Source organism: Caretta caretta, chromosome 2 (genome assembly GCF_965140235.1).
Source record: "Caretta caretta isolate rCarCar2 chromosome 2, rCarCar1.hap1, whole genome shotgun sequence".
Classification (NCBI taxonomy): domain Eukaryota; kingdom Metazoa; phylum Chordata; order Testudines; family Cheloniidae; genus Caretta; species Caretta caretta.
The window spans coordinates 7,677,497-7,691,359 of record NC_134207.1 but is presented as its reverse complement, the minus strand read 5'-3'; the positions used below and the strand labels follow the sequence as shown (position 1 = coordinate 7,691,359).

At 40.8% G+C, this 13,863-nt stretch overlaps 1 protein-coding gene across 9 annotated transcripts in view; it reads right to left on the bottom strand.

Moving 5' to 3' along the window:
• TSNARE1 (t-SNARE domain containing 1) overlaps nt 1-13,863 on the bottom strand; it is a 719,956-nt gene that overhangs the window by 318,146 nt on the left and 387,947 nt on the right. For all 9 annotated transcript variants that reach the window (XM_048841786.2, XM_048841780.2, XM_048841783.2 and 6 more), the window contains 2 exons: nt 11,686-11,760; nt 8,738-8,794 (listed from right to left, as the gene is read on the bottom strand). In XM_048841786.2, the coding sequence (XP_048697743.1) occupies nt 8,738-8,794; nt 11,686-11,760 (132 nt within the window). The remainder of the gene's footprint in view (nt 1-8,737; nt 8,795-11,685; nt 11,761-13,863) is intronic.

Genomic DNA, 13,863 nt, shown 5'->3' with positions numbered 1-13,863 from the left:
CTCCAATTAGGATCTTCTTCGGCCTCAGGTTCACATCCCAAATGTTAACTCCGAGGAGACAGAATAGCCTTTTATTCACTGGATCAGATCTGGTGACAGGTCTGTCTGTTCTTCTTAGTAGGGGGCTCCCAATCACATAGACCTGCCTCTTCCTGGTTCTGATGCGATTCCCCAGCCTTCTCTGTTCTGTTCTTTCTGGCTGCAAGTCCTCTTATCTTGTGTTCTCACTTGCAGTCTTCTGCAAGTCATTCTCTGTCAGCCAGAGTTCAGAGCCCCAGGAAATCTCCATTGACTCTTCCTCTCTTCTTGTAGGACTAGTCGCTCTTCTCTTATTCCTTGCCCTCCCACCTCTTGTTACTGCTTGCTGTACCCCATTTTCAGTCTCCAACTCAGCAAACCTGCTCCTGAGCTCTCTTTCTCCTTCACTAGCCAGTCTTTTCCTCTGCCTGGTTCTTGTAGTCACACACTTCCACTGGCCACACTCTTCACCCAGCACTCTACCCTCACAGTTCTCCAGTCCAGCTTGCGAGTCTTGAGATTTCCCTTCAACCTCTTCTTCCCTTCCCTTCCATCATCTGCTTGAATCCCCTTCAAAACTCAACCATAGTTTCTACCTGCATCTCCAAACCTCAGATCTTCTCTTCCATCCGCTGTATCAGGTGACACTTCATACAAATGAAGCACTTTTCAGGTACCCACTCCAGGACAATGTATGTGCCGCAGCTTCCACATCCACTCATCTTCATTGTCTCTTCCATTCCTTGGATCACTACCGCAGCTGCCTCTGCAGCTGTCATAGCCCTCCCTCCTAAGCTTCTGTCATGGAGAAAAAAAAATACACACACACACAAACACACAACACCACATACATCCTCCGCCAGACTTCTGCTACAAACTCTCTGTTTTGAGCTCAGTTTGCTGGCTCCTCTGCCATGGGCTGGCTGCTTAGCTAGAAAGGTCCCCTAATCAGGGAAGCCCCACCCCTAATCAGGAAAGCCATGACCCCTAATCGGGGTTCTGTTATGATTAAAGGCTCTGCTTCTTTCACAGCACACAGCCTCCTACCAGCCCCTGAAACCTAAAAAACAAAACAACCAGCAAGCAAGTATGCAAACAAACAAACACATGCACTGCCCCTGAGGAATAGGGGCTTGCCTCCCTTCTCCTCTAACAGATTTAAAACAGGTCTAAATATATGAGACAGTCCACTTACGAAGCCTTTGACTAGAGATACTCTTTCCTATCTCCAAAAGGATTAAAAATTTGAGGCTGTACTTGGGATAGCTTTGTACTAACTCTAAGTTCCCTGAACATTTGCCGTATGCAGTCAAGCTTCTGTGTAACAGTTAAAGGGCTGGAAAGAAAACAAACAAAAACCAAAATAAAATGCAATAAAAATAAAAGGAGTGTAATTATGATAGTGTTAATTCAATTAGTTTAAATAGAACCCTTGATAGCTTTATGGAGAAAGTTTGGGTTGGGTGAAAGGGTTACTTTGTCTATCTGAAGAACTGAACACGGAGTATTCACCATCAAAGCCTATAGATCATTCACTCACTATCTCCTAATCAACGTCATAGCTAATCAGAGTGCTATAAAGTCTTCTATAGTCTGATCAGGTGAATGCATTAGTTTAATCAAGTCTTGTTTCAGTTCCCAGTGAAGGGTCATGAACCAGAAGAAAATTATTCAATTAACATATTTCTTCATTATGGGGGTGGTTAACGATGAAATAACCTTGAACAGATGTACCAATTGACATTATATTTACTAGAGAAGCTGAAGACAAACCTGATTGCTTAAAATATACCAGCTAGCCCAAAACATTACAAATTGGGGCTGATGTTAGGATGAGCCATTTGTTAGACGATCATAATAAAAATCTGTTCCATTTGTATGCAAAAGCTTTCTTTTTATCAGTCTCTGTGACTGTAAGAGGATGTTTTGTATTTAAAAAAAAAACAAAAAAAAATCATGTCTATTCAGTTTGGATTCAGGATGAATATATCATTTTGACATAGCAATCCTGCAAAAAAGTTGGGATGAAAAGTACGATATACAGTAGTTACGTTAAAGTCATTGTGGACATAATTTATATTGACCAGTCATAATGTATTTTGAACGTAATCTCTTTGGGGCCATTTTGTTCTGGTTGTGCACAGCTCCAAGCACAATGAGGTCCTGCTCTCTGACTGGGGCTCCTAGGTGTTGCGGTACTACAAATAAATAGATAACGACAATAACAGGACAATAAATACCACAAAATTACCACACATATTTCCTCTTCTAAGTATAGGAAATAAAGGGACAATCCAAAGCCCACTGAAGTAAGTGGATTGACTTGAATGGACATTTCATCAGGTCTCAACTGCAGTACTTCACATACCAGGTTTGGCAAATATTGTCTTTTTAGATTGTGGCCACAGTAGAGGTATGATAAATTATGTATAATGTCAATGGATGATTCTTGTTAAAGTTGAAGATTAAATCTTAATGTCCCAAATGAGAATTTTGTTGTATTCAGCAACAAAGAGGAATTTAAAGAGAGATGCACACACGCATGTATACACAAGTGTGCAAATGCACAGGTGCACACACACAAAAGAATCACAAGTCACACTTCCTGCAAGGGGGAAGTGCATTTAAAGCTGAGATAAATTGGTGTGATTTGCAGAAATAATCTCTTTGAATGTAAACAGAGGTTTATTAGCTGTCTTTTCAAGAAATTTTACTTATTAACCCTTGAAAGAAAGGGTCAAGTAGTCATACAAAATAAAAACTACAAACATTTTTTTTGGCAACTGTTCTGTTCAGTGGTTGTAATTATCCTCTTCCCCTGAGTGGGAAGGAGGAAATAAAGAGGGTGGCATTATACTATCAGAATTACAGTCATTTTATTTTCTAAAAACACCAGAACAAAAATGTGTTTCAGGTGTTTTTTTAAACTGTCAGTTTGGATTTTGCCAATTTCTGGGAAAGTTCCAGTTTACATTTTATTCCTTATTTGTAACAAAGTTGTACTTTTCCCTTCCAAACTTTTCCAAGGATCAGTCAGGAAGTATCCTTGTTGAGGGGCTCCATTATCAGTCGATTAATAAGTAAAATCGAGTTCATGACCAGTTATAATAACTGAAGACTCTGTGAGAACCTTGAGCAAAAGAAGGAGCCCTGAAGAGAGTTCACCTATGCAGAATACACTGGGGCTGCTGACATGCTGACCCATTCAAGATTAGCGATGGTGCTCAAGCTGGATCTGCTCTGGTCCATTTCAGTGTAATTGATGGAATGGCAGGGTACTTGAGAGCCCTTCAGCTTTAGAACTCACTCCTCCTTTTCATTCAATATAGCTTGTACTTGTTTATCTTCAGGGCACACTGCAGGGCACGGGATGCTGGACTAGATGACCTCCTGATGTCCCTTCCAGACCTAAACTTCTATGATGCTATGATTTATGGCACACTGCAAGACTCCTCTTTCAGTGGGTGTTTGGGGAAGGAGATGTTATATGAGAAGTAATAACTGAGAAGAACAAGATACTTTTCCTCAATTCTCCTTTGCTACATGGTTTAAGGAGGTACAGCCATATTTTGCGGAGTTGCCGCTGGCTTTTGTTTTTTACATTTGATAGTGTGTTTATGTGCCTGTTAAAGGAGTCTAAGCTTGTGACTAGTGTCTTTTGGTAGATATTGTAAAGCCAAATAAGCAAAACAGAATACTTCATTAAACATTAATTATTGTAAATACATTAAAAGAAAGTCTTTTGAAGTTTCACTTTGCATCCTTTAAAGCAGGGGTTCTCAAACTTCATTGCACCGCGACCCCCTTCCGAGAACAAAAATTACTACAGGACACCCGAAGCCTGAGCCCACCCAAGCCCCAACACCCCGGGGGGGGCAAAGCCAAAGCCCAAGAGCTTCAGCCCCAGGCAGGAGGCCTGTAACCTTAGCCCCACCTCCCAGGGCTGAAGCCTTCAGGTTTGGGCTTGGGCTTTGGCCCTGGGCCCCAGCAAGTCTCAGCCAGCCCGACCCACAGTTTGAGAACCACTGCTTTAAATCATTGCCACCAGAGAGGGAATGCAAAGGAAATTAGTTACTTCCCTAAAGGACTCTCATTAGGATTTAGGTAATTGAACATCTCAGTATGCCTGCCCGCCAGTGCAAGTAGAAGATTGCAGGGATGCCATCAGTTTTCAAACCTGTTACAATAAATTGCAATTGGGGGGAGGAGGGGGGGGGGGAAACCAACTCTTTGCATTATGGCAGCATTATCATGGAGATTTTTCCATGCACAAGCATCAGGAAATTCACTGTCTGATTTCCAAAACGAGCACAAATCAGCTCTCCTACACATATGTTGCATTTTGTATTGCTGTACAAGGTGTTAACTTAAAAGCCTTGAAATATGCACAATATAGTCGAGTTGCAGTTGCTGTGGGAACCATAATTTTTTAATTTCCTGACTCCTATGCAGGTGGGGGGGAAATCAAGCATAACAGTCACTGCTTTAACATCAGCAAGTTTTATACATTTAATTTCTTTTGTATATTTTAAAGAGGGAGAAAACAAAAAGATCTCAGATGGATTATAGAAGCAAATATATGCACACACACAAGTTCAAAGCTGATCTGAGCATGTCCATCAGGGAATTGCACATACAAGCACACGTACCTCAGGTATTGCTGGCACCCAAGCTGGGCATATGCAAATCTGCGTATGTACACGAGTATGTTTTGAAGATGTGGGCCTGGCCGGTATGAATTTCCACAAAAGGACATTTCATAACCACCATTTCACATGCATTGAAGTAAAAAGTCATCAACTTTAACTGGCAAAGTGTAAGTTATGAAGAAAAGGGACTTCCAGCTGAGACATGTTTAGCCCAGCCCCTAAAAGCTCAGCCAGAGGGAAAAATCTTTTCTGCTTCACTTAGTAAACATGCTATCTTTGAACCTGGACAGTCCCAGTTTGTGTCTCAGCTGTGGTTATATACAAGCCAAACATCAAATCATGACAAGCATGAAATCCCGCCACGAACTAGAGGACTCTGCCAACTGGTGACATCCACTCCAGTGACTGACTGTGAGATGTCTAACACAGTAGCAACATAGCAATAAAACAAATGGAACATTTATTTAAAAATTTTTCACTGTGTAATACAAACTGGATTCTTCTGGTATCCATGATGCCAGTTCCTTCCTTTGGAAATCTATTCTGTCCTGATAACATTTCTCAACTTATTTATAAATCACTTGTCTGGAATTTTATCTTTGTTGGGCAAATATTTCACTGTCATCCCCTCTGTCATCACTGTCATCCACAAATCAACTGTGATTGATCTGCAGTGGCAGAGCTGGCCATCTTGGGCTCAACTCTGCAAGGGGCTGAGTACTCTCCAGGAATGGCTGGTTCAGATTTTGAATAAAGGTTCAAATAATTTCAACAATCCTCATTAAAAATCAATGGCCTGATTTTCAGAGGGGCTGTCAGCAATGCTCCTGTTAAGTTGAATATAAGCTGTGGACACTCAATGTGCCTGAGACTCAGATCAGTAGACTGTAGACTGGTGATGCCTCCAACGTCACAGCTTATCAAGGGGACAATATCTCATGTCAGCTTAATTTTTAGTCCTGACTGGAGACAAAGAAATGGCCCTTAATCCATTTAGATCCTTAACCACAGCTTTGAATAATTTTCTTGCTCACCATTTAAAGCACCTAAAGCTAATAAAAGTTCTCTTGTGAATATTAGATCAATTCCGCCAAATTATTGGGGTTTTGAGGGCCAAATCTCAATCGAGTGATTGTTTAATATTGGCTTTTGTGGGTTCAGGATTTAGTTTATGAAGAATATGTAGCGGAAGCAATTCTGATAAGATCTAACAGTTACCTATTTTCTTTAAAAGATGTGGGTTAAAATTTGCTTTCAGTGATATACAAAAGGCAGTGTGGCTACACTGATGAAGTAGAATGTGGCCCAATATGTCTAATATTTCTGTCCACAAAAGATCCATAGCTGGTGTAAAACAGGCTAGCTCCACTGAGGTCAGTTTAGTTTAAACCAGTCCAGGAAGGCATCCTTAATTTAAGAAGGACACTTAAGCATGTGTTTACCTTTAAGCAGGTACTTGGATGGTTTCTTGACTTAGGGTGTTAGTTTCCACCAAAGATATCATATTCACAATGAGCCAGATTGTATTCCCATTGTAACCAACAGAAGTTTGTAGATTGACTTCAGTGGAATCAGGATTTGGCCAACTAAGATACAAGAATATGCCTTTGCGATCATGTACAATACTCTGTCCATGACTGATCACCACTTGCTGGGGGAATGTGGGGGAAAAAAGACATCATAAGGCAATAAACACATAACTTAATAACACAATTAAAGTATATTCATTCCAAGGTGCAGAGAGCCAATGGAACCCTTTAACAAGACAGCTTTATCTGAGATTAAAGAAATACACTAACACCTCAGCAAACTAATACCAACTAAGTTACAACAAAGTCAGACACAGAATCTTAATTATTTGAAACGTGCAAATTAATATGAATTTCTAGCCAATTTCTTTTCCATAGTTGCAGGATCATCTGTGAATCTATCCCACTCTTCACAACAGCTCCTTAGCAGAGATGGTCAATTTTTTTTTAAATCAGATACTTTTAGACATGAAAAATGCCATTTCACAAATCCAAAGTTTTACGCAACAACAAGTATGTTTTGCACAGAAAAAAAGAAAAAAAAAAGAAATCAATCAATTCTCCATTGGCAAAAATTGAAATGAGGGCTGCCTGGCTGGAAGATTCCTGTAAAATTTCACTCTTGGTCAGTGAAACCGACAGAAGCTTTACTGGGGGGTGCCTGACACTGAGCACCCTGACTCTCTTCTGGCCTCCCCCCCACCCGATCCTGGAGCCAGAGAGGGCAGTGGCTCTGCTTTCCTGGTGCCTTGCCCTTCCCTTTCTCCCAGGGGCGCCGGGAGTGTAATTGTCAAGAGCCTTCAGGGCAAGCAAGCTGGGAAGCTGAAACATTCCCTCTCAATCCTCCTGAAATGGATTTTTTTCTTGAAACCGTTCCCATGAAACATTTCATTTGTATGTTGGCAAGATTTTTTTTTTTTCAAAAATATGAATATTTTGCAGGAAGGGATTTCTGTTTTCCTCACAGCTCTATTCCTTATGGATAAGCACCAGTGCTATTAACATACAGCGATGTTAAACACGGGCTGGATGGAGTTTAGGAAGCAAGGTGGTCAGAGCTCCAACTAAGAACAATAACAAGGGAGGAAAATGTGAATTTACAGGCAAACTGGAATCTCTTTCAAAAATCCCTTGAAGGAAACTTTAGGGTCCCTTTTTCAAATGTAGACACTTAAGTGAGGAGTTGAGCATGGTGCTCTGGTGTTCCAGTAGTAATTTTAGGCACCTACATGCTCTTCTGAATGCCACAATGTAGGATTTGAGGGACAACTTCATTTTACATAACACAAGAACTAGGAGTCACTCAATGGAACAAAAGGAAGTATTTCTTCACACAACACACAGGCAGCCTGTGGAACTCATTGCCAGGGATGTTGTGAAGGCCTAAACTACAATAGTGCTTTAAAAAAAGAATTAGGCAAGTCTGTGGAGGATAGGTCCATCAATGGCTATTAGCCAGGATGGTCAGGGATGCAACACCATGCTCTGAGTGTCCATAGCCTCTGTTTACCAGAAGCAGGGAATGAGTGACAGGGGATGGATCACTTGATGATTACTTGTTCTGTTCATTCCCTCTGCAGAACCTGGCATTGGCCACTGTCAGAAGACAGGATATTAGGCTAGATGGACCATTGGTGTGACCCATTGTGGCCGTTCTTATGTTCTGGGTGTAACTCTACTTTAGCCACTGGAGTTGCATTTAGGATGAATTTTGCTCTGGGCATCTAAGTCCCTTTATGGGATTGGCTGGTGATTAGTCATTTTTTGATATATTATGTTTAGTAATTATCAAAGCACTTAGAGCCTGGGAAAGGCACCTTTAATGCATATGTGTAAATACATAGGAGAAAGTAAAATACATAAATAATGTAGAGTAGGGGTATACCTATATCGCAATACAACGCCTACGGCACCAAGTCTCAGAACCAAGGTCGGCTGACTTCGGCTCAAGGGCCTTGGGCTGTAGGGCTAAAAATAGCCGTGTAGACATTCGGGCTCAGGCTGCAGCCCAGGCTCTGAGACTCACCACCCTCACATAGGGTCTCAGAGCCCGGGCTACAGCCCAAGCATGAATATATAGACTACAGTTTTACGGCCCACAGCTGACCCAGGCCTCTGCAGGTCTTTTATTGGAGTGTAGAAATTCCCTAGGCGACTGCACCTTAACATTGAGGTCTGAGATGCAGTATCAGCAAAATTCCCTACTCGTAAAAACAGTTAGACGTGAAAAAAATCTCCTCAGGAAAGTCCATTTCTAGAGACATTTCAGAGTGGACAAAACAGTAGAAAGCATATGGTGGGGAACAGACCTGTATTAGCCAGGGACGGAACAAGATAATTCAACATTTCTATTTTTTAGGATTCTACGATCATTGCCATTGGCCAAGGGTGACACATGCAACTGAATGATATACAATTTTGAAAGGAGGAACAACCCCATTGAATTCAATGGAGCTACTCAACATCAGTAAGGGGATTACAGACTAGCACTTTATTAATGGTTGATTTATTGCCCTCTAAAGTTCAAACACACATACCTACCTGTTTGCTGCTTCTCTGCCCCGTAGGAAGCAAAGCTTTGGACTTCTCTGCTATTTTCTGCCAAAGAAGAAAAAAGGGATTGGCATTGATGTATCAGTGGTCTAATATTGCAGGGAGGAAATCATAATAAATTCTTTTTTCATTCACATTACATTTAAAAAAAGAATAGAAATTAAAATAACCCTGTAGTTTAGCAATGGAAAAACTGCCTTGAAGAGGTAGACCTTTCAGGAATTAAGTCATTTGAGCTTCAAGCATGACAAGGTGACAAAATATGCATTTAAGAAATGACAGTCAGGACATGGGTAAGTAGCAATTTACCAGCCAGTTCAGCTTCCTGCCGCAACCGGGCATTCACAAAATGCAACGGCTAATTTTGACACTATGAGATTTATTTAAAAAGTCACATGCACAGCACAGATGGAATATGCTGATGAACATGTATCTAACGACAAACAAACCCATTACACAGATATTTTTGACTTGTGAGTTAACGAGACAGTGCTATCTAATTTAGACCCAGCACTTAGATTTTTGAAACAGAGGAGGAAAGGTTCTATGAAGAGACATATGAGTAGAAATAATACAGTGGCATTGTTATTATATATACACACTTTAAAGGCTAATTAGTTGGGGACTGGTCCTGCTTTGAGCAGGGGGTGGGACTAGATGACCTCCTGAGGTCCCTTCCAACCCTGATATTCTACGATTCTATGGAAACTTTTTTAAAAAACATTTTCCAGCAGTGTTGGAAACCCAAACTAACAGCCTGCCTCTAATGCAAGAGAAACAGTAAGTGAATCTTCCCAGTCTACTTCCACCATCACATGCAAAAAAGTAAACTGTGTCAATGGTGTTGTGTAAATGAGGGTTTAAAAAAAAAACAATAAATGCTTTCAACTTCAATGATATTGTGTGTTATCAGCAAAGGCCCCAATTCAGCAAAGCACTTAAGAACATGCTTGACTTTAATGGGTCTTAAGCATATCCTTACAACTAAGCACATAATTAAAGTGCTTTGCTAAGCAGGGGTGGGACAGCCCACATTTAAAATTAAGTACAGGTTAAAGTGGTAAATCAAGGCCAGAGAAAGAACTAGTTGTTATTCAGATACCTGACTTTTACCCTGGTGGTACCTCTTTGGTACCCATCAGAAATATAACTGGTTTGTGTGTGTGTTTAATAAAAATAAATAAAATTCCATTACATCCTCACAGAAAGCGTCTTGTATGCAAGTGTTAGGGCTGGATTGTATGCTTCAAATATTTCATTTGCACAAAATCCTCCTTTTCCCAACTTTCAACCCAAGCGCATGAAACTCCCATTGAAGAAGGGTAAGTAAGGAGCTCAAGTTTGGCCAGGCTGCGCTTGAACAGGATTTGGAGCACTCAGGTAGATGCCTCATTGAGTATGGCTGGCTAGGGCTTTTCCCGATAAAGTGGCTTTTTTGCTGGGAAATGCCAGTTCGTTGAAACGGAAGCGTTTTGTGGAAACGGTTCCGTTTCAATGAACTTCCGCTGAAATGCCAGGTCGCCTAGCGGTTTGCTGGGGAGCCCAGGCTTACACAGTCCGTAGCTCCAGGGCAGCACTCCCATGTTGACTCGGAAGACCTGGGACACCTGACTCTAGCAGTGGCTCCTAGATAGGTCTACACAACCCACAGAAGCTGGGTGGAGAGACTCGGGCTAGCAGGGTTCACGCTAGTGCTCTAAAAAGAGCTGTGCAGCTCTGGCTTGGGCTCAGGCTCGGAAGCCCATCCTCCCTCTCGAAGCGTCAAAGCCCAAGCTCCGGTTCGAGCCGCAACTTCAAAGTGCCATCTACCCAGCTATAGTTAGAGCGCGAGTGCGAGTTCCCCCAGTCTGAATCTCTCGACCCAGGCTGTGAGGCTCAGATACAGCCTCAGGCTATTGGCTTCCAACTCCACTGCAGAGAGTCTGGAAACCTGGGGGCCCTCAGCTCTGGGGCAGACTGCATTGTGCAGCTGCCCCAGAGTCACGGATCCGGAAAGCCCAGGGAGTCCCCTTGAGCCAGGGGTAGCTAGCTGCTCTGTTTCAAAATAACCAAAAGGAAACATTTCAATTGTTCTCAAACAAACAAAAAATCCAGAATTTTCTTTCTGCAGGAAAGTTCAAAATTTCTAGTCTTCGTTCTGGTTTGAAATTAAAACTTTTCTTTAAAATGTCAGAATCTCCTGTGGAACGGAAATTCCGAATTTTGACCAGCTCTACCTCCGAGGCTGTCATATGTGGAACAGACGATAAGAAACAGACAATAAGAGAAAGGACAGGGTTGGGGAAGTAGATTTGTGAGTCATCAGCATAGAGATGACTGGTGAAATCTTGCAAATGGAGACGGTCACCCAGGAATAAGGTGGGAAGGGAAAACAGAAGGAGAGGATTGGCTTTTGGTTGCTTTATTTAACAGTTTGAGCTGTTGCAGTATTTTCTATTCAGCTATAGGCCTCTGGAATCCTTAGGGTCTTAAACTTTTAATATAGCAGAGCTGTCAAGGTAGGTCAATGTTTAAGCCTCACAATGTTGGACAGCATCCCTTTAAATTGCATAGGTAAGAGCAACACTGCACACTAAAGTTTCTTTTTCTCTTTCAGCTCTCCTAAAGCCACACAAGCCATCCTGCAGCTCTTGTGTTACCCTACGCTGCACCATGCTGTGATGCCGTTGCAGTACTGACATTCAGCCAAGGCGGGATGGAGCCAGTTCATCAATAAATTATTTCCTATGTTGCTATTTCACTAAAGGTTTTGCAGTATTTCCAATACACTGTGCCACAAAATAACAGTACAGATATGTTGCAATAATCATGCTATATAAGACCTGAGACACCCTGTTGGCCAGTTCCATGCTCTTGGGAGTCCATAGTTGCTGTTGATCAACATACTTCCAAATCCACACATCAACAAGTGAAAGGAAGTGCGGGAGCCCTATTACCTTCTGCACAGCTCCATACCGCTGGATGGCATCAGACAGCTGGTTATTCAACCTGTCCAGCTGAAGTCGCTCTTGCTGTATTTAAAAGACAAAAAGTAAAGTAAAAAAATCATTACTAACCAATAAAATGGCCGACAATTCAGCAGAAAGTGATTGTGTATGACCTTGAGCAGTAATCCTGCAAGATCTCCTAAGCTAAGCGGCATTAGATCTGCTTGGTATTTGAACAGTATCTGAATTACTAGAAATACCAAGGTGCTACAGCAAGTTATTTTGGCTAGTGAGTAAGGGAATGCTTTACCCTTTGAGTTTTCCATATATTTGCCTATGTATATACTAAACAGGACTGATTTTGCCTAGTTTATGCAACCTAACACTTAAAAGGAAAGAGCTGGACACTATTGTTGGACAAATAAACTAGACCAGAAACAATACAAGAGAAAATACAATAGGGAACAATCATAGCCTAGTTGTCTCCTAGAATACTTTATTATCTATTTAATAAATAGACTATGATGCTCATCCATGTGGTATCTGGACTACATGACCTAAAAGGCCTTTTGCATGTCTAATTTCAACAGGCCAAATCCCAAAGCCCTTATATTTCACTCTGACATTACTAAAGCCTAGTCTAAAGAATAAACATTTGCTGGTAGGGTAGTCGCTTATGGGTGTGATTTTTATGACATTTTTATACAAGTAAAAGCCTAATGCAGATGTACTTATACCAAGAAAAAAAGTATAGCTTATTTCACTCAGGAAACTGGTACAATCTACAAGGGCAAAATTACTTTTTTGTCAATATAAGCTGTATAGTTATACCAGCAAACCTTTCCTAGTATAGATCTGACCTAAGGCAAATTCCCATTGGCGTCAGTGGGAGTTTGACTTCAGGCAAAATCTGAGTAAAGACCTCAGGTTTTATCCATCTGATTTCACAGGAAGTCTGTCTGACATCATGACATTTATTTTAGGGCTGGTCAAACCATATTTGAAGAACACATTAGTAGATAAATTTCACCAGTACTCACAGAACACCATATTCAGGAAATACGTTTTGCAGCATTCAATCAGCAATATTATTCAGTGAGTATATAATGTGATGAATATCAGTCAAATTTGCCAAAAACGCCGAAAAATGCCTTTTCCGCTATTCGGCCAGATCTAATTGATATGAATTATCATGTCATACTAATGATGCTAAAGTCAAGAAATCAATAATTGCAATTCTTGTTACAAATCCCCATATTCTCCTTTGGGAAAACAAGTATTTGTTCTCAAGCTGCAAAAAATACAAAAACAAAAACAAAACACAACACCACACACTCTTTATCCATTATATAACAAACACACAAGACGGTGCGATAATATAGGCATATTGAAAATGAAAAGCAAACATATTACAGCATGATGCTCTAGACAGCACATTTTAATTCATGCATTTAGTTAATGACAACACATCTACAGAAGAGATGTTATCAGTGGAACAGACTGTTGTAGCCTGGTCTCCTGCAGCTCCTTTTTAAATGCCAAGGCAGACCCCAAATGTCTTTAATGCCGGGGACATTGATTCTGCGAGAATGAATGTCACATCAAAAGGAGTTTATTTGGATGATGACGAATGACTGATTTGACCATTTTGTCTGATGGATCATTCTGTACTCGGTCTGTGCTATGCCATTAATAATCATCTTCATTCTGATTGGCTTAGGGACAAAAGAGTTCTAATCAGAGGCCGGCTTGTCTATACATTTACCGACATGCTGGGAAGCAGGGAGTCCTCAGTAACAAGCCCTCCTCTCTGGAATTCACTTCCCTGGGACATTCGCCTTAGTTGAAACCCTACCTCATTTATGAGAGAATACGAGATGGAACTCTTTGCTCAGACCTTCCCTCTAACTGCCATTCTGGAATTTCTTATTTTACTATGTTTCTCTCACTTTAAAGTCAGGGGTCACTGAATACTTGTTCTAGTATATGGGAAAGTTGCCTTTCATATTTATATCTTATAAAGGACAATTAGTACAGTGATGAGTACCTCATAAATGCTTGTAATAATACAGAAATAACACTAATAAAATGATGCTAATAAATACAATAAATAAATAACAATAATAACAACAATACTTTCCTTGTAAGAATAAACAGATTTATGATTTTATTTTTAAACCTTCTTCA